The 23,135-nt window shown below is 45.5% G+C and overlaps 1 protein-coding gene across 3 annotated transcripts in view; it reads right to left on the bottom strand.

Moving 5' to 3' along the window:
* GALNT14 (polypeptide N-acetylgalactosaminyltransferase 14) overlaps positions 1 to 23,135 on the bottom strand; it is a 1,160,089-nt gene that overhangs the window by 265,592 nt on the left and 871,362 nt on the right. For 2 of the 3 annotated variants that reach the window (XM_078649861.1, XM_078649859.1), the window contains exon 6: positions 903 to 1,027. In XM_078649861.1, the coding sequence (XP_078505987.1) occupies positions 903 to 1,027 (125 nt within the window). The remainder of the gene's footprint in view (positions 1 to 902; positions 1,028 to 23,135) is intronic. The other variant, XM_078649860.1, reaches the window with a different exon arrangement.

Genomic DNA, 23,135 nt, shown 5'->3' with positions numbered 1-23,135 from the left:
TGCTTTTTCTGGTGCAAAATGCATCCTCACATCTAAAGTGGAAGCATTTCATGTGATTTGGCAAAATTGGTTCTATGAGTACGCACGCTCCTAACAAGCAACACCAAGGAGAAATGGTTGAGTAGCATTTTTCATTCCGATTTGAATAATAATTTAATGAGTGGGTCAAATGTAATAGGAAGACATAGTTGTATTGTGAACAGTAGGCCTTACATTTTTGACATGAAACATTTTTGACAAAAGCAGTGAGCCTGATTATTACATTCTGGAAAGTCAATGTCAAATTTTGAAGACATAATTGTTTTATTTGGAAAACGTGTGTCCAAACTTGTAGGCCTAATTGAGAAATTCTGATTTTTTTTTTTATAAATCCTGTAAACCCCATTATTATGAAAAGCCTATGTCAAATACATCAGGCCTAAGATGCAATGTCATGGTGAGCATGACTAACGCTACAGGTCAGGATTGTTTATATATATATTTGTAATTTTAAACCACAGTATTTAGCTGTATCTATGTATTAAAGTACTTTTCAAAGTGAAAGCACTGGCTGCAAATTGGCTTAAAGAGTAGTATTAGTTTGCGAGGCTGAGTTCAAAGTATCTAGCCCACAGCACCTTGGGTAAGCCTTGAATTGCTCTGCCTCACCATCCTGAGGTTCAAGTGCCAAAAATGGTGCACCAGATCTCTGTTGTGTGTCTTGAGACCCCAGGATGCCAGAAGTAAACAACCTCACTTGTGACACTTGGGGCTTAGTAAATCCTGATTATAGTGGGATCCCGTAACAGTTTTGCGCAAACTACCTGATTTTAGGTTCTGCAATTGTTATGACTGGTTGGGTTCTTCATGAGCCCTTCTTGCACTCTTCCATTTTATTCACCCAAACCTCCTTGAGAACATACCTCTTTTATCCTTTGCAGCAGAGGAAGAAGCCAGTCCTTGTTCACCTCGCAATGGCTGTCTAGAAAGGTCAGCACCCCCGCCTGGGACACGTCTGCACCGCGGACTCGGGAACGGATCAAACCTGCTTGAAGACACACCTCAGGCAGTCAAGAAGCCCACAGAACAAACTGCAGTACACAACTGAAGAAACACACATACATACTATGAAGAACCCCAGAGCAACCCATTCCAACTACAGGTAACAGCCAGAAGGCAACTCTTAGTAAATTAACTGAGATATCACCTTTTCAATGAAGGTGCATTTCTATTGCTAAACATATGCTCCTAGATCATTTAAGACATATGTTCTCAAATGACTCAAAATGAGCTGACTAAATGAGATCATAAATTAGGCTTCTACTGCCACAGAAATATTACTAACTCGGTGATGTGTTGGAGCAAGGCATTCTGGTAGAACTTTTAATTCACAAAAGTATCTGCATTTATCTTAAAAAAATCAGTATCATAGTAATTAATATTTCCTAATAGCAAAAGGGTGCCAGATTACCGGCTCAGACATGTCTACTTATGCATTAATTTAAGGGTTATTTGCCTGTTGTGTTGACTTCTTCCTGTCACAATCAACTAAGAACAGGTAGGAATAACACAGCTACATGGCAGGTATATTTATTAGGGATCTTTACATTAGAAGTAATTTACAAAAATCATGCACAAAAGGACAGTATCCCGTAATTATATGAATACAAAATACAGCAATGTTTGAAGTTGGTATTGCTTTAAAAAACACATTTCTGCTTAACCAATTATATCTTTTCAGGTATAAATTTTATAAATTGAGTGAAATAACAAAAATAAGAAAATTATACCTGTGCATATTCAATTCAAATAATAGCCAATACTGGATGCATATTGATAGGGAAATTGTTTAGTATACATTAAATATGCAAATCAGGGTAACAAAATTAAAGTAGACTTGAGGTGCTGTAGAAGACATAGTTAAAACTGCTTGCATTGCTGTTTCCACCATCCCTGAGCTCTCAATGGTTTCTGTGGGAACAAGGAACATTTTAAAATGTATTGCCTTACATTTGAAAACACCTGGATTCACAAAATATTTGCTCAACTAATTGCCACTGGTGCACAGAAAAAGTTGTGACCAAGGATGTAATTTAGGGGTCACCAGGGGTCGCACCTGTGACCCCAGCTTGTTCCTTGCTGCTCCTGGCAGTACCCTTGAGACCCCTTGCTCCCTGTGGTTGTCAAGACAGTGACAGAAAGTAGATGTTGTTGTTTTCTATTTGGCGTCTTTAAAAGGAAGCTGCCTGTGGTTGGACTGGATACAACATAAGCACATGCAGTGTGAAACTGCAACAATTTAACAGATGACCTAGCAGCCCACCTCTATAGCCCCCTCAGGCCCCAAGCAGGTCATTCATTGCCTTCATTGCCCTGTTAGAGTGGTTATTTTTTGCAACATTTGACACAGTGTTTCACATCCACATTTTAGAGTATAGGTGTGGGCATGTTTAAAGATGTTGGGAAAACATTGTACAACAATGTGCTTGAGTCTTTGAATTAATTCTACTAATTAACTACATGAATTATGATATTCAATTGCAGTAATTTACTCCCCAGTACAATCCCATGTGAAACTGACTATAGCCATGGTTCACTTCCGGGTTGCAGCTACCCCTGTGCACAGCATCTGGAGGTGGACACCCAAATGATACAAGGCTGTGGCTAAAGAATGGACTAGCTTGAGATTTTGCAAACAGAATTCGAACCCGGTTTGAGGTCTTCTATGGGGATGGAGAAATATCTGCTGCTGCCATCTGCAGCTATATGTAGCACACTAAAGGCATGGGTAAAGAGGTGAGGTGAGTTGTAGTGGCTGCCACTTCTTTAGCTGTTCACCTATGTTTGAGGTAGGGCTGGGCTGCAGTATTGGGGATACAGATCTGGTGCTGCCTCAAGAGGACTGCCCATTGTTTGTAGCCTTTTCCGTGTAGGTTATGTATGCATAGAAAAGAATGAGGTCTGCTGATTTTTCACAGCAAAACCCAGAGATGAATTTTCAAAGCCCAGTATTGGACTACAAATGGCATAACACCTTGTACAGCAACAGTACACATAGCTCAGAGAAAGGGCTGAATAGAAAGTCTGATTTGGAGCGTGACTATAGAAGAAGAGTCTTTGCTTTTTGAAAATCCGCACCCAGTGGAATTTGGATATTTATGTGGATTTGTCATAATGATGCCAGTGGCGGCTCCTCCGTTATGGAGGAGGAACTTCCATGCCCCCTAATGAAAGGCAACTGCAAACACAACAATGATGGACAGAATGTGGATCAATGTCACACATTCACCCCAGTCCAAAGATCTGGGCCCAAATCCATCGTTTTTCCACTCCACACCACCCTGGGTTAGACAATGGCGATATGCAAATCAGCGCTGACCCTGTGCCCCATGGGAACAGTCCAGTCCGAACTACAAAAGCCATGTCCTTCCCAGAACGGAAACAAGCATCCGAGGACCGGCCCGGTTTCGAGGTAACACCTCTCTTCAGCCCGGCTAGCTTGATTCCAGTGGTGTGGAGTGCCTGGGACTCACGTCTGAGCATCCCCAGTACACTTAGAGCGGTAACTGCAAACACAACAATGCTGGACAGAATGTGGATCAATGTCACACATTCACCCCAGTCCAAAGATCTGGGCCCAAATCCATCGTTTTTCCACTCCACACCACCCTGGGTTAGACAATGGCGATATGCAAATCAGCGCTGACCCTGTGCCCCATGGGAACAGTCCAGTCCGAACTACAAAAGCCATGTCCTTCCCAGAACGGAAACAAGCATCCGAGGACCGGCCCGGTTTCGAGGTAACACCTCTCTTCAGCCCGGCTAGCTTGATTCCAGTGGTGTGGAGTGCCTGGGACTCACGTCTGAGCATCCCCAGTACACTTAGAGCGGTAACTGCAAACACAACAATGATGGACAGAATGTGGATCAATGTCACACATTCACCCCAGTCCAAAGATCTGGGCCCAAATCCATCGTTTTTCCACTCCACACCACCCTTGGCTAGACAATGGCGATATGCAAATCAGCGCTGACCCTGTGCCCCATGGGAACAGTCCAGTCCGAACTACTAAAGCCATGTCCTTCCCAGAACGGAAACAAGCATCCGAGGACCGGCCCGGTTTCGAGGTAACACCTCTCTTCAGCCCGGCTAGCTTGATTCCAGTGGTGTGGAGTGCCTGGGACTCACGTCTGAGCATCCCCAGTACACTTAGAGCGGTAACTGCAAACACAACAATGATGGACAGAATGTGGATCAATGTCACACATTCACCCCAGTCCAAAGATCTGGGCCCAAATCCATCGTTTTTCCACTCCACACCACCCTGGGTTAGACAATGGCGATATGCAAATCAGCGCTGACCCTGTGCCCCATGGGAACAGTCCAGTCCGAACTACAAAAGCCATGTCCTTCCCAGAACGGAAACAAGCATCCGAGGACCGGCCCGGTTTCGAGGTAACACCTCTCTTCAGCCCAGCTAGCTTGATTCCAGTGGTGTGGAGTGCCTGGGACTCACGTCTGAGCATCCCCAGTACACTTAGAGCGGTAACTGCAAACACAACAATGATGGACAGAATGTGGATCAATGTCACACATTCACTCCATTCCAAAGATCTGGGCCCAAATCCATCGTTTTTCCACTCCACACCACCCTGGGTTAGACAATGGCGATATGCAAATCAGCGCTGACCCTGTGCCCCATGGGAACAGTCCAGTCCGAACTACAAAAGCCATGTCCTTCCCAGAACGGAAACAAGCATCCGAGGACCGGCCCGGTTTCGAGGTAACACCTCTCTTCAGCCCGGCTAGCTTGATTCCAGTGGTGTGGAGTGCCTGGGACTCACGTCTGAGCATCCCCAGTACACTTAGAGCGGTAACTGCAAACACAACAATGATGGACAGAATGTGGATCAATGTCACACATTCACCCCAGTCCAAAGATCTGGGCCCAAATCCATCGTTTTTCCACTCCACACTGCCGGGCTGAAGAGAGGTGTTACCTCGAAACCGGGCCGGTCCTCGGATGCTTGTTTCCGTTCTGGGAAGAACATGGCTTTTGTAGTTCGGACTGGACTGTTCCCATGGGGCACAGGGTCAGCACTGATTTGCATATCGCCATTGTCTAACCCAGGGTGGTGTGGAGTGGAAAAACGATGGATTTGGGCCCAGATCTTTTGACTGGGGTGAATGTGTGACATTGATCCACATTCTGTCCATCACTGTTGTGTTTGCAAATACCGCCCTAATGAAAGGCAGCAGAGGCAAGGACATAAATAAAATGCTAATAAAACGTTTTATTATGATTTTATTTTGAGTCCTGCAGGCTGCCTGCCAGCCGGGCCAAGGGAGGGGCAGCAACAGCCACAGTGACGCTGCAGCACCAGGGAGGAGGGGGTAGTGGTGGGCACTGCTAAATGCCAGAGGGACAGCCAAACCGTCATACGCACTTAGCCTTTCTCCACCTAGCTGTGTTTGCCAGCTGGCTGCAGGAACCAACACAGGCTCCCAGTCTATGTCTGAGCACCGAACCGAGGTGCTCAGACCAATCCCAGCGGTGCTCACATACTGGGAATACCATTTCCAGCATGTGAGCCGCGCTGAGATTGGGAACTGGGAGCTTGTGCAGTGCGCACCAGCTTCCTGACAAGGACGGGAGGATGGGAGGAAGGCGGCGGCCGTCACAGGGGCGTAACACAGGCCCCCCGCAGCCCACGCAGTGCGGGGGGCCCGAAGCTCCAGGGGGCCCCCTCGGCACTGCACTCTGTCCGGAGAGATCCTAATTGAGCCCGGAGGGGGCCCCTCTACATACCTTGAAGGGAGGCCCCCTCAATTTTCGTTACACCAGTGGGCCGTCAGAGCAAGTAATTGCAATTTAGTTTTTTTTATTGTCTTTTTTTGTGTTCGGCCCACAACACACCTCACCACTTTACAGTACGAGTGGCCGCTCCTGAATGATGCTGACCCTATTTGTATTTCTCTCAGCAACAGTGTGACGAAGGTTAGGGTGGAAAAGGAGTGCAGCAAGTAAAGCTCAATGATGTTGTTATGCTTACTACATAGAAAGCTTTAGTGTCCAATTTACTTGTATCCCTTCTTGTCCTGAACATAGTTTGAAAATAGGTCCACATTGTATTTTGGCCATTCCCATTCATTTGCCTTTCATTGGCCTTTATTAACTGGTGTTCCTGTACATTAAAAAATGTCTAGACCTTGCCATATCATTTCATGATGGCAGGACACCTCTTTTCTAGTCCTGGGCGTTCATATAGCTGAGTGCATTCTGTTAGTCGTAGTCTTGGCATGCTTAGAAGAGCCAATTGCACCAGCACCCAATGATTTGGAAAAGCCAGGTCTGGAAAACTGCTGTTGCGACGTCCTGACAATTACTACTAAATTCCCCAGATTTTTCTCATGGTGAGTATGCTCTAGACATTGGAGCCCACCTTTTTGCATGAAGTTGCTGCATTGGTCATTAGAAGCTGTAATATCGCAAGGAGGAGCTACAATGAGCAATGAAGGCTAAACCTTAACATGAGAAGGCTGTACTGTATGATTCAGGGTATATCGGCACACGGAGAGGATGCACTCAGCAGCTGAATGCCCACTTATTCATGGCAAGAATGTACAGGACATTTTAGGCTGTACCTAACCCTAATGAGCCTGAGAAGGTAGGGATTATGTGCCTACATTATAGCTCTTAAAGTGCCTATGAAGCTGCTAGGGGGCCTACCGCCTTCCAAATCATTATGGATGTTTCTTCCAGTCTCAAACTTTAGAGTGATCAGCTAATGCAGTCTGAGGGTTGTATTTTTACTTTGCTTTTATTTAACTAATTAGCCTGGCCGGCGTGAAAAACATTAGTTGAAAAGATCATGGCTGGAGTAAGGTGGTCATACTATAGGCTTCATCTGGCTTATGCATCTAAACCAGAAATTATGAGGCTATAACACAGAATTTGTTGGGTGTGCATGGGCATATGATGGTTATGCGTGGCTATTTAAAGAGCATATGGACATTTAGGGCATGTGTGTGCATTTTAGCTTCTAATTACCTATATGATGTTTGTACCTCTGTAAATGAAAGCTGAACCCTGTCATATCAAGTCTGCACCCCTAGCATGTCATGGCAATACAATAGTTAATTTGTGGTTTGTAACAAAAATAGTAATCTGCCTTGGTGCGTTTATGTTTTTTATTAATTCTGTATGTGTTATTTGTATGTATTCTTTTTACTTCAATAATGTCACTTACTGTGACACATTTTTTTAACATGAGGTCTTCAGGGCCAAAGGTCATTTGATTCACATCCTGTCATATGATGCACAAATGATGTCACTTCCTCTACCCCTACCGTTTTGGTGAATGGACGTCCATGGTGGCTACATACTGGTACACAAGTGTTAATTTCGATTTATGGCTGGGGAATATCTGGAAATACATGTACAGCTCCAGAAAAGGATAAGGTAAGTACTGTGGGAAAACTGCCATGTAAAAAACATAGATGTTTGATGGTATTCACAAACACTTTGCACGACCTTTCTGAACTGGATTGCACTGTTGCTCCTACAGGAGGTAGAGTTGGTGTTTTTTCAGGTTAGAAACTTCAATGCACGTCATATTTAATGAAAATGTGTGAAAACAGTTTCCCATCCTGTAAAAACTATTTTCAGCAGCTGGAATAAAAAGAAAAACGCATTGGCAAGCACATTTCTTTCACTTAGAGAATGATTCACAGTCTCAGCTATTGACTTTGCCAGTGCTGGATGCTTTTAAAATGTGAGGGCATTGACAAACTATTAGTGCTATATGGAAAGCCATTTTTCTACACTTAATTTTTTTTTCTTAAGAGGTTCAAAATGGTCGTCAGATTGTGTATGCAAATGTATAGCACAATCTGGCAGCCATTTTCTAAGTATAGTAAACAATGGTTTAATATATTCAAGATGGTCACCGACATCCACACTTCATAATGCACCATAAGAAGACAACATGGTGGCTATATTGAAAGTGTGAAAAGGTTTTTTTTTCATCTCGACGATGCTCATCTGGTTGTGTCATCAAGTTGAGTCACACAGTTTGGGTGGACATCTTAAAAGTAAAGAAAACAATGTTTTTATAACTTTAAGATGGTCGGTCACTGCTATGGGGTTTGTTAATAGCAGCACATTTTTATTGTACCCAGCATTGTCAAAGCCAACAGTGGTGGCCACCATCGATCGGTAGAGGGATTGCAGGTGGGGGAGAAGACAGGGGAAAAAGGGGCATCTAGAGGACCAGCAAAGAACTGCAGGACAGCATTCAGAGGATCACCAAGCACCCCATTCATCACCCGGTGCTAAGTTGAGGAATACTAGGAGACAAGGGCGGAGGAAAGAGACGAGGTGGTGGAGGTTGAGGCTCCCCAATCAAGGGCATCGCCTAACCTGGTGCCTGAGATGCTACAGAGGAAAATTGGGCAGGCTTGTGGGAGGGAAGAGTCAGTGTGGGGGGAAATATAGCTGTGTTCTCACTGCAGAAAAAGCAGAGGAAAGAGCAGGGCATACACTACCATGCAATGCTGAATTAGAAATAAAACCTAAAAAAAACCCAGAAAAATAGGTCCATGACACAAGCAGTGGAAGAATACAACGTAGTCCATCAAAAGCAAAGGTAAGGAAGAAATGCACCAGGGTTGGGACAAATACTAGAATAGCTAGGATAGCATCCAATAATGAGAATGGAAGTGAGACAGACAAAACAGCCACCCAATCATGAGCAAGGGCCGGATCCAAATCCTCTGTGTAGTATTTAGCATAGTGTTGTCGAGCACAAACTGCTGAAGGTGTCTGCAGTGTGACATGTTTAATGTGCCATGTGCATGTGGCCAGGTGCTTAAGGCAATGCCCCATGAAAACAAGTGAGGGTCAAAGTTTACATAACAGTTGCTATTTAGGGTGATATAAGAAGATTCAGCTCTCTCTATATTATGGAGATGTCCTCTAGGGTAGGACACTATTCCCTATGATCTGTTTCTTATCTCTCTTTACTCCAAAGCCTTGCATTTATTTGATGTTCAGTTACAGGGGGCTGTTTCATGTCCAGTTTGTGAGCTGCATTTGTTCACTTTTGCATTCCATACTTGAAACTACTACCAACTTTTTCTAGGATGTTTTAAACTCGATATTAGTTACAGCACTGGTCAGTTACGAGTCATAACTCGCTTATGCTACAATCAACATGTGTTGCATGATTAATACACAGTGGTGCAGATAAATAGTACAACAGAAAAATATTATAGAACGTAAGAGCTACTCTGTATATATTTCTAACACATTTGCAAGCATGATGATAGAATTTGTTTTAGAAAACGATCTGATTGACCTATAAGTTCATTTAGGTGGTAAAACTCACACTTCAGAACTCAGTCTTACTACAGTGTTCTATTTGTGTTCTATTTAGAGCTATAAGAAATATGGAGCACAACAATTCAGCAAGGTTGTGCATGTATTTGCTGTAGAATGTGTTTCCTGTGCATTGAAAAGATATACAGAATCATGGGAAATTCAGCTAAATCCTTAGATAGGATTTTGTTGTTCCTGGGATATTCAATCAAGACCTATGAATACGGCTTATGAGTCAATGCCGTCACTGCTTACGTTGAGCATGTCTGCCTGTTCAGCAGGTCTCAGGACTTCAGATTTTCTTTTTTCTACAACTTTATACGGAGGCAGGTTCACCAAACTGCAGTACTCTATAATCTGAATGTGTCCAAACCCGCGCAAAGGGAGCGCCTGAAAATACAGCCTGTTAAGACTATCTTTTGAATGAAGGGTCACAGATTAAGCAAGAGTGACTGCGTAGTGCTAGAAAGAGTGTAGGTGCTCACGGAAATTTGCTATCTACAAACCACGTAGAGTCACTGAGGCAGGTTTTTCTAGGACTTAAGCTGACCCTAAACACTCAGAGCCAGCTAGCCCCCAAAAAGAACTATAAGCAGCAGCATTGGACTGTGCAATGCAACCTTCCATATAACCATGAATCTCCTATGCAACAGTGCATGGGAGACTGAGAGGTTGATGGGATGTACAAGGGGATTAGCGCTCCCTCTCAAAGCTCTTGAGCTGTGAGATGCACAGAGGCTTTTCAGCCCGACCACTTCAGCACCATCTGTTTTTTAAAATAGTGGGAGGTGTCTGAGGAAAGGCAACATCCTTACATAATGAACTGCATGTTTCTAAGTACCACACTTTCCTCTTCTGCCCTTCTGGTGTGCCTATGAAGAGGAAGTGGAAGCAAGTGGAACTTGTAAGGTGTAAGCGAAAGTGGCAAGCTGGAGCAGGGAGGCAGGCCACTAGTCTCCTTAACACCTTCGATGCTCATGACGAGCCAAGCTCGTCATGAGCAACGGTGCTCGTGTGCTCATGACGAGCTGAGCTCGTCATGACCGTTGGAACGCTCACACGCTGGGCTAATCCCCCTGCTGTGCGAGCCTTCTAAAGAAACGGGTGTGGTCATGAGCACACGACCACTGTGGCTCATGACGAGCTAAGCTCGTCATGAGCACCGGGGCGCTGCGCCCCCACCCCTCCTCCCCACAGCACAGCGGGGGAATATGCCCCGCAGGGAAGGGGTTAACTAGAAGCACATTAGATGAGTTTAGCAATAGGTCTTTGTCTAGATGCTGCTGGAGTCTACAAGAGAACAATGTTTTACTATGGCCCAGTGAAGAACAAGACATGGGTTGGTACTTTTACAAATTGAAATAGCTGTGACACAGTCAACCGCACTTTCAAAAGTACAATTAGTGATGCTAAGTCTTTGCTGCCCACCTCCATGAGCCAGTTGCCCATAACCTGCATCTTCATAGATTACTCAATAAACAGAGGTAACATTAGTCTTTACTCAATTTAATAATGTCGTCACAAACAATCCAACCCTCAATAAAAGTTCAGATGCCTGTCTCCATTTGAAGATTCTTTAATTCACAGTCATAGTGATCCTTTAAAACACACCTAAGAGAGCAGCGGCCAAGGTGTATCATTCCCACATCATGGTAATGCTTCAGGGTTACTTGTCTAAAGATGACCGATGACTATCTAATACTGATATTAAAAAAGTGTATGAAAAAGTAGTGTCAGATTCTTGAAAGTCCAGACTGCAATAGAATTCATACATTCATTTTGCAACAATAGCGTTAACTTCTTGTCATTGTAATTGCAACAGAATGCAGGCATGATTTGAAAGCATGTAAAAGTTGCATGCGGTCGACCTATGCCTACATTCTGTTGCTATTCTTTTTCACCTATCATTCTTGGACATTTTTTAATTATCTATTACAAATACAATTCATTAGAAAATTTTGATAAATATTTGACAAAAGGTACTTTTAAAAAGTCACCTTGTGTCAGTCTAAACTATAGACACTCACTTACATAAGATTCCAGCAGTCACACACATAGCTCCTTGAGGTGTGAAATTGCTCCTAGGGCTTAGACAAAGGCCTTGGCTGTGGGGAGATGTCCTGTTGCTCTGACAGGATGACCATCTGGGCAGTGCCCAGGAACTTAACCAGCTTCAAAAAGGTCCACCCAGTCAGAAGCAGATGTAGGTAACATCTGGCCTGCCCACTCTTTTGCCCTTTTAGCCAGGCAGGCATCAATCCCAGTGGGAGAGGCACGAACAGAGGAGGGGTTGAGCAGGGGCAGGAGCTCGGCACAATGGGGGAAAGGTCTGCATTCTTAGTTGTACGTAGATGATGGCACTGTGGGATTGTGTGCAGTAGCGCACACAGGAACTGCTGCAAAAGTGGATTGGGTTACACCTGGGAACATTTTCCCTTGTGGTTAGGAAGGGATCATGAGTTGCCCCTAACCATAGGCTAATGCCAGGCATGAATGTTGTACCCCTTGGCACATCTCCGGAACACTACTGGATCTCAGCAAGAATGAAGATGGACTGCTCCTGCTGGTGGGAGCTGTGTGAAGACATGAGTGGCTGAGTGCCCAGTGGAAATATATGCAACCTACTTAGAAAAGTTGGCCCCTGTGTTGTTGGCGCTTTATAATGAGGCCCTGATGGTTCTACTCCTCAAGGCTGGAAGACCACATAATGACCATAAGGCATGTAGGCCATTATCAATGCTTAACATCAACTATAAGATTCTGAGTAGGATTTTAGCTATTAGGCTTTTCCCAAACATGGTCAAGTTGATTCACTCGGACCAGGCAGGATTTATTCCCAGTTGCAATATAGTTAATAGGCACCTTTTGTCCTTGCTGGAGAGTGGTATCAACAGACTGGATGAGGCAGCAGAGTTGTCTGAAGACACTGAAAGGCTGTTGATAGCCTGGGGTGAGGATATCTCTACGAGGTCATGACTCGTATGTGCTTGGGACGGAGCTTTGTGGTTTAGACACGACTGCTGTATACTGACCCAATAGCGAGAGTTAGGGCAGGTAGAGCCATTTCAGAGAATTACGTAGTCAGGAGAGGGTAAGACAGTGTTGCCCTGTCACCATTGCTCTTTGCCTTGGCCATAGAGCCACTGGCTAGCGATGCGAGACTTGGGGTGGCCTACAAGGGACTGTAGGTGGGAACTACTTGGCACCGCATTGCCTTATATGCAGACTAACTCTTGCTTTTCCTAAGTAATGTGGGGGAGGATTTGACTAGGGTGAGGTCATTGCTTGACAAATTCGGCTCTTTATCTGGCCTTGGTCTGAACTGGCAGCAATCAAAATTATTACCGACTAACCCTGCTTGTTATGCCCCTATTGGGGTTGACGCCCTGATGTGGGAGCCCCAGTATCTCCCGTATCTAAGAGCTAAAATATATCACAACTGTACAGATTTGCTATTGGGGAACATGTGATCTGCTATTAGATCCCTCAGGGCACGTATGTCCTTCTGGATGACACTCCCACTATCGGTGATGGGGAGAATAGCTTTGATTAAAATGTTAGTGTTGCCTTGTCTTCTTACTTCTTTGTCATGCTCCAATGTTGGATTCCCTGGGCCATGTTCCGTGATTTGAACTCTGCCCTCATAGAGTTCATATAGGGTTATAGAAGAGTTGCACTTACAACTCTGATGTGCCCAACAGAGATGGGAGGTCAGGTGGTCCCACATTTCGAATCCTATTATCTGGCAGCCCAACTACAATGGTACGTCCGTAGGCTGGTGGAGGCGATGGAGAGACCGTTTAATCCAGAACTCGGGTCCTCACTAAAACATTACTTAAAGTGTGAAGACCAACCGCAGGGGACTCCCAGGAGTTCTGAGTCAGCATAAAATGTTAGCATTCGTGACTTCCGAAAACAGGTGTGACAATTCTATATTCCCCTGATTTACCCATTGCAATAATACATGAGTTACCCAATGGATGTGCTAGAGGCCACTGGAAGAATGGGTGATGGCGGGGGCTTGCACGGTGGGAGACTTGTTCAGCGATGGAACGCTAATGCCCTATGAGGACTTTCACTGTGAGTATGATCTACTGCAGAGCCAATTCTTGTTACATGGGGCAATCATGACTTCCATCCGGAAGCATTGGTCCATGGGTATGGTTGAACCCCTTACAGATCAATGTTGCCATTATATAGTTATCTCATCAAGCAATTTTAAGGCTGTCTCCTGCCTTGACGGAGCCATCAGGAGGACATGGTAGGTCCATTGTTGCCATTGTATGATTATCTCATCCGGCATTATTATGGCTGTCTCTTGCCTCTGTGGAGCCATTCGGGAGGACATGGTAGGTCCGTTAGAAAAACTGTGAACTACTTGGGAGCAAGATATGGAGGTTCCCCTGTCAATAGTGACCTGGACAAAAATACTAGCTGGCACCCCTAGCGTGTCTCGAAATAATCGATTTCAAGTGATTAACTACTATTCCCTCTATAGAGCATATCTGACACCCAAGCACATTGAACGATACTTTCATGTTGAGGGAGTAGCTTGTCCTAGATGTAGCACCCTGAGAGCAGATCTGAATCATATGCTCTGGACTTGCCCCCTTATTGGAGTGTCCTGGGAGGAGGTTACTGGTACACTTGCTACAGCAATAGCGAGCAAGATTCCCTGCAGCCTGGGTCATTGTCTATTGGTATGGTCCCCCCACACATCAAAATAAGGTCACCAGTAAATTCCAAGACTTGGGCTTTGTGTTGGCCAAACCTGAAATTACCATAAACTGTAAGTCACCACAGGGTCTTTCGATTCTCCTCTTGGTACAGGGAACTTGAAAAACGGGAAGGCTGTGAGCGACATGTCCATCTCAGGGAAGCAAGCAGGGGCTTAGGCACGATAGAGGCAGCCCGGTGCGGGAGATGTTGGTGGAAAGCTCACGTACCTCGAGGGAACATTGCCCAGGAGCATCCCCATCGCCGACGCAGGGCCTGGAAGAAAGGGGCAACACTTGTGTCCTGGCTGGATGAATCCATTCCCATAGGGATTATCTGTCACAAGTGATACTCCCACACACGCCTCTCCACACACGAGCTTACAATATGAAGTACAGTGGGGAAAACCTGCAACTGTATAGGAATGCTGAGATTATACTCAACTCTTGGATGGGGAGGGAGATCTAGATGGGGTGGGGCGGGGTTAATCTATGTTTTTGGGAAGCTTGGTAGCAGTTAATATTGAGAATGTTATTCTCCGGGTAAAGTCCTCAGATGTCTGTAAAACATGCTGGCATTTTGAGGGATGATGACAATAAGCTGTACTATGAATAACTCACTAAAATATGTTTAAAAAAAAAACCCCTCAAAAAGGGTTTCAAATTTTTCTTTTGTACCCCCAAACAAGCTGAGACCAGGGCAGGGATTGAGGACATTCTAAGCACCTTTGGGGGTGGAAACGTCCAGAACCTTCTCCTATTTCAAAGCTGGCACCAAGTATAAATAGTAAACCCCCAGGCTAATCTCTTCACTACACCTCTTGACCTGTGGAAAACTCATTGTGTGCATACAACGTTCGAGTCGCCCCAGCAAAATTGGCAACCTTACCCTCGTCACCCTTTGCCCCACAGAAAAACATCAGACAAATAGTTGGTCTTCATTGCGTAGTCTTTTATTACACCTTCAAATAACGCAATCTTTAATTGTTGGTTGACTGTAAACACTTGACCAATTTTGCTGAGTAAAACCAAATCAAACACAGAGAAGACATGCCATTGCCCTCCAGGTGGTGCATGTTCGTTTCTAAGTGTATTGCTTTTACTAATTTTACTCGTTTACCAGTTTTTAAAGGAAATTGGTTTTAAACTGTTTAAGCAAAAGCAAAGGTGTACCACCAAAGACCCAGACAAAGAATTTTTGAATCCGCGTCCATAATATATAATATAGTATATAATCTTCATCAATTTTATTTTATTTTCATAGAGGATTAAAACAAGATCAGAATGATCAAAAAACAGCTGATGCATTTCGTCCCTACAGAAGGACTTATTCAGGGCACAATGAGTCGGTACATTCAGTAAGACAATGAATGGTCCAGAGTAAGGGAATAACCAGGGATACAGTATATTTACGTCCACTTGTCTGTTTTATAGAGCAGACAGAGCGCTTCTCATATTTGATGAGTGTGGAAAAACTGGTGCAGCCAGTTAAATAAACTAGTGCCAGATTACCAGATCGCTAGAGCGCTTCAATATAATTTAAAAATGTGTATAGTTAGTGTCTTGTCTATCAAATAAGGTAAATATTTACATAGTCACTTCATCCATTGTCCCAACCGAATTCAGGGGGAACCAATATGGTTGGCAAACAGAACCGTAACCGGCCCGGATCAGTTGGTGTTCAAGTTCCTGCATCTGCTCGTCAGAAGTTTCAAGATGGTTTTAAACTGTTACTGAATTGAATTTACATGTAATGAAACTGAGCTGAATTCACCTTAGGCATAGACAGACCTGACTTCCTCGCCGGGACTGTCCTTCTCTCCACTTCAGCTTTTATGCACGCGGTCTAGTGGCCACTGGGGTAGTCAGCTGCTGCTGAGCATGTCTGATTGGCGGGGAGGGGTGAGGGAACACAAGAGACACATCATATTGCACGCTGCAGTGGACGCGCCCAGCGGGCGTGCCTAAGGCAAGCCCGTCTGCGCCCGTCCGTGCCCGACCTGGTCCAGGGGCCAGGACCGCTGGCCAATCCCGGTTATACTCGGTGGAAGAAATAAGGGCTTTAGCATACAAATCTGGCACCCTGAAACCACAAACTGCGATTGTACTCCGAGCAGAAGAACTCCTCATCTCACAGGAGAGGGGGGGATCCAGTGCTAAACCCCCACACTTCCTTAAAGGTTCTAACCCCGGCTATAGCAAGCACATAAAAATTAGAGTCCTCAATATGCGCTCTCTACAGAAGCATGCCCTAGAGATCTTCACCTTCCTACAAGATGAGGCTCCAGACATGCTGGCACTGACTGAAAATTGGCTTGATGATGATTACGGCTCAACAATAATCGCATCACTTCCAGCTGACTATTATGCCCTTTGGCACAACAGGCCAGACGGGAAAAGAGGAGGGGGGGGTGGCGTTACTGTTCAATAAACGGCTGGCAATTGAGAAATTATCGGGAGAAAATCCGTAAGGAGCTAATATTTAAAAGGCCAAGGCTTGTAACAGCACCTCAAGCATAGCAATTATGTTGGTGTACCGCCCCCCAAGAACCCTCCCACGTTTTGTTGACCTCCTCACTGAATGTTGACCAACAACCCAGAAAGGCACAGGCTCAAAAGCGAGAGGAAATGTTTGCCACTTTAGGGATGCAGCAGCTAGTGGGGACCCCTACCCACGAGAAAGGGCACACCTTAGACCTTGTATGGTTGACTCACCCATTGGTTGATCTACTGGACACGACTCCTTGTGAGTGGTCAGACCACTACTTAATCAGCCTCCCAGTCCCCCTAGCTAGTCACTACACACGCCCACCGCCAAATTGGAAAATGGTGCAAAGCTGGAACAAAATTGAGGGAAAAACCTTAGGGGACACAATACGGGAGTACACACCAAGGAGGTTGGGGGCAGATGACCTTGAAAATTAGAGTGGAAAACAGGGGGAAGGGCACGCCCTGGTTCACGGAAGAGCTAAGGGGACTGAAACAAACCCTTTGTCACCACGAAAGACTGTGGCGCTAAGTCTATGAGCCTCTGGCACTCATAGAATACAGGGCCAAACTCTCCATCTATAAAAAAGCAGTTCTCAGTAGAAAGGCCGAATTCTATGAACATAGAATCTTGGAGGCAGCCAATAAGCAAAAATAAACATTTAAAATCCTGAAGGAGCTGAGCTAAAAGCAGACGTATGAAGCACCCACCAGCCACGAACAATGCAATAAGTTCCTGTCCTTCTTTTTAGACAAAGTACAAGACTGTAAAAGGGTAGGCAGATTTCGATCGATAACCTTTAAGTATTGCCCGGCGTTAGTCGCCTCTTATAGAACTCGAGATTATCAAACAAAGAGGCAGGCGCTGGAGACTGGAAGGCAGGAAACAGAAGTTTATTCCGACGGAGGCAGAACACGTCAAATCAGACAACAGGGTATCTTCTCGAGGTGCTCTAACCGCATCTCTGAGGCCTGGCCTCTTATACACAAGTTTTATGGCTTTATTGCATGAAACACATTCTTGTCAATACTTTGATGTATGGAAAGACATCCTCGGAATCCCCGCTTCAAGCCCGTTCCCACACATATCTACAGTAGAAGTCCCCACCCCAATCTCAGCATGTGATGGCTGTCGCGCAGCTGGACATTCCGCCAATTCCCGGAATGTGTGCGACTGATCGGATCTCATGGGGTGGGGGCTTTGATCAGTCGTAGATCCTTTGAAGAGGGACAGCTTCCTACTGTAGGGGGCAATAAACTGCATCCTCAGGACCAGGTGGTGGCCTGGGATCGGGTCTGACAATCGGGCACAGAGGAAAGGGGGGGTTCATCAAAGGATGTGTGATCAAAAAAAGGGATGGGGGGGGTGTTAGCCGGGTACGGGATGTGGTTCCGCGGCAGGGCCGCGCTGAAGGGGGAGGTTTATGGCCCAAGCATGTGAGAGAGGGGGCTGTCAGTGCGCGGGTGATGCTTGCGAGGTCAGAGAGAGAGAGAGGGGGGAGACGCGCTGGCTATCGGCAGTGGGCAGAGAGGCCATGGCATTCAAAATGGCTGCTACTTACGCGCACATACGAGCCTGAAAAGGGACAAGATGGCGCCGATAATGTTTATGCCGCAATCTAGATTTTAACAAAACATCCTGGCAGACATTGACAACTCCCCCTTTAACCAACATGTCGTGGAAGGGGTTGAGCCACATAAAGACAGGGTAGAGTTGATCACCTCATTCCAAAATCTCGACCAGAAGACTCTGCACCGCATCGCGACCAGAATAAAATCATGCTCACCCGCAGATCCATGTCCATCAAGGGTTTTTAAACTAGCACTCCCGGCAATTGAGGGAGAAATTCTCGCCATGATGAACCCCTCGCTGGAAACAGGGAAGATCCCCAGGAAATTTAAGGAAGCAAGAGTAATCATGGGGGAGAGGGGTTGGCCTAACGGCTAAGGCGCTCGACCTCGGACCTGGGGATCTGGGTTCGAGTCTCGGTAACGACGCCAATAATCTCCTGTGATTCTGGGCAAATCACTTAATCTCCCCGTGCCTAAAATGAAAGTGTGTCCTCATGTAACGTAACTGGTGCTATGTAAAGCGCTCTGATACCTGACTCGGTTCGGGTCTAGTTCACGCTATATAAAACTCTGCAAAAAAAAATAAAAAATCCCTCTGCTCAAACAACTGGAGCAGACACCACCAACATAAAAAACTTCAGGCCCATATCCCAACTTCCTTTTCTGCCCAAAATCATGGAACAACACGTTCTGCGAACTCTATTGAGATTCATGGAAGAACACCAACTCCTCAGAGACAGGCAGGCAGGCTTTAGGGCCCACATTGTACCAAGCTGGTGATAATGTCAGTATTGGATGAAATTAGGATCACAGCTGACAGCAAATAGCTAAGCGCGTTAGTCCTCCTTGACCTGTCAGCAGCGTTCGACACGGTCAACCACTGCCCATTCCTGGAAAGAATCGAGGAAAATGGAATTGGGGGGACAATTCTACGGTGGATCACCTCCTTCTTGACGGATCGCACCATAAAAATACAGATGGGTGATTGTGTGTCAGATAGTAGGTCCATTGCCTGTGGAGTCGCGCAAGGGTTAGCATTGTTCAACATGTACCTCAGACCACTAGTGAGGCATCTGGCTCAGATGGACTGCCAGGTTTCAACTATGCGGACGACACACAAATCGTACTACAAATAGGAAACACCCCACAAGCCCATACATGGGTGAAAGACATACTGAGATTTGTTTTAAACTGGATGACAGCCAACTCTCTCAACATCAACCCTGATAAAACGGATGTATTGGCCACCACTACGGACTGTAACCCATGGACCACCCAGTACTGGCTACATGAGCTGGGAGACACCCCGTCTCCAGCTCCGGTGGTAAAAAGCCTAGGCATTAAAATAGATGTCAACTTTTCACTAACTAACCAAGTATCTACTGTGTTCAGGACCTGTGTGGGTCTGCTTAGACAGCTGAGGAAATTATCTCCCATCCTCTCTTTCTCAACCATGCAGAAGGTGGTGGTTGCCCTGATCCTTTCACAACTTGGTTATGGGAACTCACTTTACATCAGAATGCCAGCCAAGCTGCTGGGCAAACTCCAGGTGCTGATGAATGATGCAGCAAGTCTAATTTTCAAGCTTCCTAGATGCAACCATTGCACTGGCTTCCCATTAAACAGGGGCTAGATTCAAAAGCCTCTACATCACCCACAAGGCCCTGTATGGCCATGCACCAAAATATATCAAAGAACGTCTGGTGAAATACGTCCCGGGCCGCACCCTAAGGTCTGACACGGAGGGCCTACTTAAAATTCCACGGTTTAACTACACCACCAAAGATGGCCGAGCCTTCTCGGTCCTCCTCCCCCAACACTGGAATAGGCTGCCAGGCCAACTTCACTCAGAAATAACCCTCCTCCTGTTCAGGAAGAAACTGAAGACGTTACTCTTCACAGAAGCCTGGGCATAGTACATACCACTTAGAGACAACACTCACTCTGGGACTACAGCTGATCTTCTCGCAGCACTTGCAGGTATTAAGCGCTCTACAAACTCATAATTAACAATAACAATAACATGGTAGAAAAAGAAGTAGGCTTGCGAAGAATACATTTCAGCCCCAGATTGAGATTATGTTTACATTCCATCAATGGCCCTTTGACATCAGGATCACCAGAGACGCACGTTGATGCTTGTTGTGCCAGCAGGCCACAACTTGTATTGTTTTTATCTGTGGTAACTACCAGTCTTACATCCCAGAGGCACTATCACCAGGGCACTGATTAACGCCTTGACCCCACCCGGGTTCTTGAACACCAGATAACCCCTCCAAAGTTTCTTACTACACACACTGGCATCTTGGGTAGGGGAGGAGAGTCCAGGATCACCAGCCGGTCAGTACCCACTCCCACCAGCCCGGAGCCCCCATTGAATGTTTGCCCTGTTCCAGGGCCAGACAGACCATGCCAAAAAAGAGACCACATCATTTATTTTACCTGGGACCCCAGCAACTTGTCCTTTAATCTTAGGGATGGGTAACTTGCTGATGGTCCGTTGTCTGGGCATCCGATGGAGAGAACAAAGAGGGCTTCCCCCTCTCGCCTTCCACTTTTATCCTTTTGAGGAGGAGGGCCACCTGCACACCTTGAAGATGTACCCGACCACCTTTGCTTTCGGCGTCATCTACCTCCAAACCAGAAGGATAGGACTGGCTCCCGCCCGCGATGCCAGGGGTGGGTGGCGCCGGCCGGAAGTACTGCTCTGATGATCTGCTGAAAGACAGACTGACACTCTGCTTCCCTACTACTCTGTTGCCCTGCAGCATGAGTAAGAAGGACTAGACCTACACCTTCAACCCAGGACCCCCAGACTGGCTGCAAGGTCTAGTTGGCTGGCCTCCTGATCAGCGTCTCAGGGAAAGAAAATGATTAAACCACTTTGGACCCAGCACATGGACTCTGTCTGCTGTGCTGGGTTGTTTCTTGTGTTTTTCACTTTATTGCTATTTGAAGTGCTGAATCAATACTTTAGACCTTCCACCTTAATTAAGCTGTCACTGCTTAGGTTAATTTGGGGTTTGCTTGTGTTTTACCCCAGTATGTATGTGGTTGCTGTTTCATTAGGAGTTCACCCCCCTCAACCAGTAACCCAATTTCCTACACCCAGATATCTTCAAATTGCAACAGCCTATCATTTATTTTATATATCATTTTTATTTAATTCTGCCCATTCATGGATGTCATCCACTTAAATTTGGAGAGTTAGGTCTGTAATCGATTTCCAAAGCCACAAAATTCAAATCTTCGCCACGGTTAATGCGGTGGATAACAACAGTTATGTATGAAAACATAACAGGCAAAGTTCTGTGATATCATTCAAGATCACTATCGTAGCATTAGGATTGGTTATCACATCTAGGTCTGCTCTCATAGTGCTTCCTACTCCGCCAGCCCTGCCCCGCCCGAGAGCCAATGAACTATATATAGGAAAAATAAAATGATAATAACACTAGTTATTATCATTTTATTTTTCCTTTTGTTCAGTGGGGCGGCGCTTCTCCGCCTTAGCGGAGGAGCCGCCACTGTGGTTAGTTCTATGCAGTTTTCTCTCCTGATGTTCATTCAAGAATCTGGGGGTTTCAGGTGGCACTCCCCTTTCAGAAACGGTAACTTACACAATTTGGCATACCATCCTTGGTTGAGGACCTGATAGCACCACGAGTGATCGAGCAAGATGCCCCCGTGCTCCCCGGCGACAAGCCCCCCTCCAATTTTTCTCCTTACCGATGAACACTAAGGCCTTTGGATACAGGCTTCTGAAGCATGATATAAAACGTGCTACCAGCCGAGAGCCTATGCTGACATAGGAATTAGAAAAAGGAAGATTGTGCCTGTCATCGTGTTGCTTCTAAATAAGATGCAGCTTCGCAATGTTCCATCTATAAGTGATGGTGGCAGCTTGATTGTTCTTCACTGATGGGAAAGAGGCAGAGTTGGCTGCCCAACATCCTGCCAGTTCTCAGCTAATGCTGTGAACAAATGTATGTGACAAACCAATGACACACTCTTCTGAAAGTCTGAGACAAATTCAATTTCAAAGCCTCGGTCACACTGGGGTAATGAAGCTATCTTTCAGGACGGGCATGGTGTGGCCTACGAAAAATACTGCAACAATAAACTGAAAACAGGGCTCATCATTCACTGGAATACGCGCAAATCGCACAATTTAAACGAGGTGTAATCTGGTACAATACTTATTAGAGCATCCTGCGAGCATGTCAGTGACCTATTCTCCTAAAGCAGGGTAGACTACTTAAAGGTATTAGAGTCGATATCAAAAATGTTTAAGACTCAAACAGGTTTATTGATAATTTAGGAACTTTTAAGAGTAATATTGTACTTGTTAGATTAGTGAAATTACAAGTTGAGGTATGTATCCATATGTTTAGGCTTTTATGATTGTATGCATGTGTTTTTGTGAGCTGGTAGCGAAGGCTCTGAGGTTTACGGTGGTTTTTATGAGGAAATGGGAGGTTGACTCCTCCAGATAGTCCCCACAAGTACGTAGGGGCAGATTTACAAGAAATTGACGCATCTGTAGAGATGCGTCACTTTCCCTGTGCCACCCTGAGAAACCCTTGCGCCACCATGGATGCGGCGTATTTACAATACAGCGCAAGGGTTGACAGATGCATTAGAAATTCTGACACCTCTGTTGGGGCCAAAGTCACGCACTACTGGAGTTGTGTGGCAAGCAAGACACAACTCCAGCAATGAACTATGAGGCCTATTTCCAATACACTGCGTCACTCCTTATGCCTGCTTCAAGCAGGTGTAAGGCTTTGATGCAGTGGCGTCCTAGAAGTGACGCAGTGAAATCTTATAGATTTCACTGCATCACTTTTACAAGGCTTTACTGTGTGGGAATGCCCACCCTGCATACTGTTTACCTGTCGCAGGTATAATGTGACGCAGGGCTTTACAACGTGACACATCTCCCTAGATGCGTCACGTTGTAAATTGGCAGCATTTTGTATGATGCCACTGCCTCACAAAA

Source organism: Lissotriton helveticus, chromosome 6, assembly GCF_964261635.1.
Source record: "Lissotriton helveticus chromosome 6, aLisHel1.1, whole genome shotgun sequence".
Lineage (NCBI taxonomy): Eukaryota > Metazoa > Chordata > Amphibia > Caudata > Salamandridae > Lissotriton > Lissotriton helveticus.
Note: the sequence above shows the minus strand (reverse complement) of the source record. Positions and strands in the feature narration are given on the sequence as shown.